Source organism: Arachis ipaensis, chromosome B10, assembly GCF_000816755.2.
Source record: "Arachis ipaensis cultivar K30076 chromosome B10, Araip1.1, whole genome shotgun sequence".
In the NCBI taxonomy this organism is placed as follows: Eukaryota; Viridiplantae; Streptophyta; class Magnoliopsida; order Fabales; family Fabaceae; genus Arachis; species Arachis ipaensis.
Genome location: NC_029794.2, coordinates 3,952,042 through 3,953,524, shown reverse-complemented (window position 1 = coordinate 3,953,524; position 1,483 = coordinate 3,952,042). Strand labels below are relative to the sequence as shown.

Here is a 1,483-nt window from a genome sequence, read left to right as displayed (position 1 = left end):
GTTCTCCCTTCCAAGAAATGTTTTCGTTGTAGAGTTGTTAATGTCAGTGAATCCAGATGCTTATTTTGCTGTAGCTAGGCCATTTCGGTGATTAATATTGATAGCAATACTTCCTAATAGCTGGTTTTACTTATAAACAGCAATGATGCACAATTTTATTCAATAGATTTTGTGAGAAGTTGAAAACGTCCTTCCCCAGCTTTGCCCTATTGTTTGAAAAGTATTGTTGTTATTGACCAACACGTTCTGTTTGTAAATTTGAAGTGAATAGATTTAAAGTTTACTTCTTGTATTATTACCTCATTGACCAAACTTATAATTATTCAATGGGGCGTAAGTATGAAAGAGTTTCTTTCAAATAATTAAGTATATCCTTAAAATAGAATTCTGTCATGGGAACGAGAATCAATATGAAGAAAGTATAAAGTAGAAAGCACTCACTCCTACCTGATTATAGAATTGCCGGGAGATAGCACTCACGAACTACATGACTTTCTAAACCGTTGGCAATTTTTAGAATGAGAAGAGCATGAAGTATCACATTCTTGTGAAATCCACACTGTTTGAGCTCTATTCTACATAACTTGGCAGAAGTATCACATTCTTGGCCTTGATTCCTTCTGGCAACAATGGGCACCACTTCGTTTCATGTTGCAGTGTATCCATGGTTTGCCTTAGGCCATCTTACATCATACCTTCACATATCCAACAAACTTGCTGAGAGAGGCAACATGATTTCATTTCTAATGCCTAGAAATACCATACCCAAATTGGAACATTTCAATCTCTACCCAGATCTCATCTCCTTCATTCCGATAACCATACCAGATGTCGATGGCCTCCCTCCTGGGTCTGAAACAACTGCAGACCTTCCTTTCTCATTGTATTCCCTTCTCATGGCAGCAATGGACCTCACTGAGCCTGCCATTGAAAATTTTCTCAGAGAGCTTAGACCCCATATGGTATTCTTTGATTTCACATATTGGTTACCTGCATTGGCATCCCGGTTAGGCATTAAGGCTGTAAATTACTGCACAACTAGCCCTGCCGTTGTAGGATATGTTATAAGCCCAGAAAGAAAACTCCATGAAAAGTCACTAACAGAAACTGATCTATTACACCCTCCACCAAGCTTTCCTGCATCAGCCATGCGGCTACAACCTTATGAAGCAAGAGATGTAGCTGCTATCACTATAAAGAGTCACGGCAAAGGCATTTCATTTATGGAGCGCCAAATTATATCTTTCACCAGCTGTGATGCTGTCATTTTCAAAACTTGCAGAGAAATGGATGGTCCTTATTGTGATTATCTTGAAAGGCAAATGAGAAAGCAAGTGTTTCTGGCAGGACCAGTTTTGCCATACCCACCAATATCCAATTTAGAAGAAAAATGGGTGACTTGGCTAGGAGGTTTCAAACCGAAAACAGTGATTTTCTGCGCTTTTGGAAGTGAATGCATTTTGAGTAGCTACCTATTTGAGGA

The 1,483-nt window shown here is 39.0% G+C and overlaps 2 protein-coding genes across 2 annotated transcripts in view; both read left to right on the top strand.

Moving 5' to 3' along the window:
* LOC107624002 overlaps positions 1-283 on the top strand; it is a 4,527-nt gene extending 4,244 nt beyond the window's left edge. Inside the window, exon 7 of the mRNA XM_016326429.2 lies at positions 1-283. This exon is cut by the window's left edge and continues 167 nt beyond it. The gene's annotated coding sequence lies outside the window, so the exon portion shown is untranslated.
* Positions 407-1,483, top strand: part of LOC107619965 (anthocyanidin 3-O-glucoside 2''-O-glucosyltransferase-like) — a 2,089-nt gene continuing 1,012 nt past the window's right edge. The window contains exon 1 of the mRNA XM_021114239.1: positions 407-1,481. Within this exon, the coding sequence (XP_020969898.1) occupies positions 630-1,481 (852 nt within the window). The 5' untranslated portion in view covers positions 407-629. The remainder of the gene's footprint in view (positions 1,482-1,483) is intronic.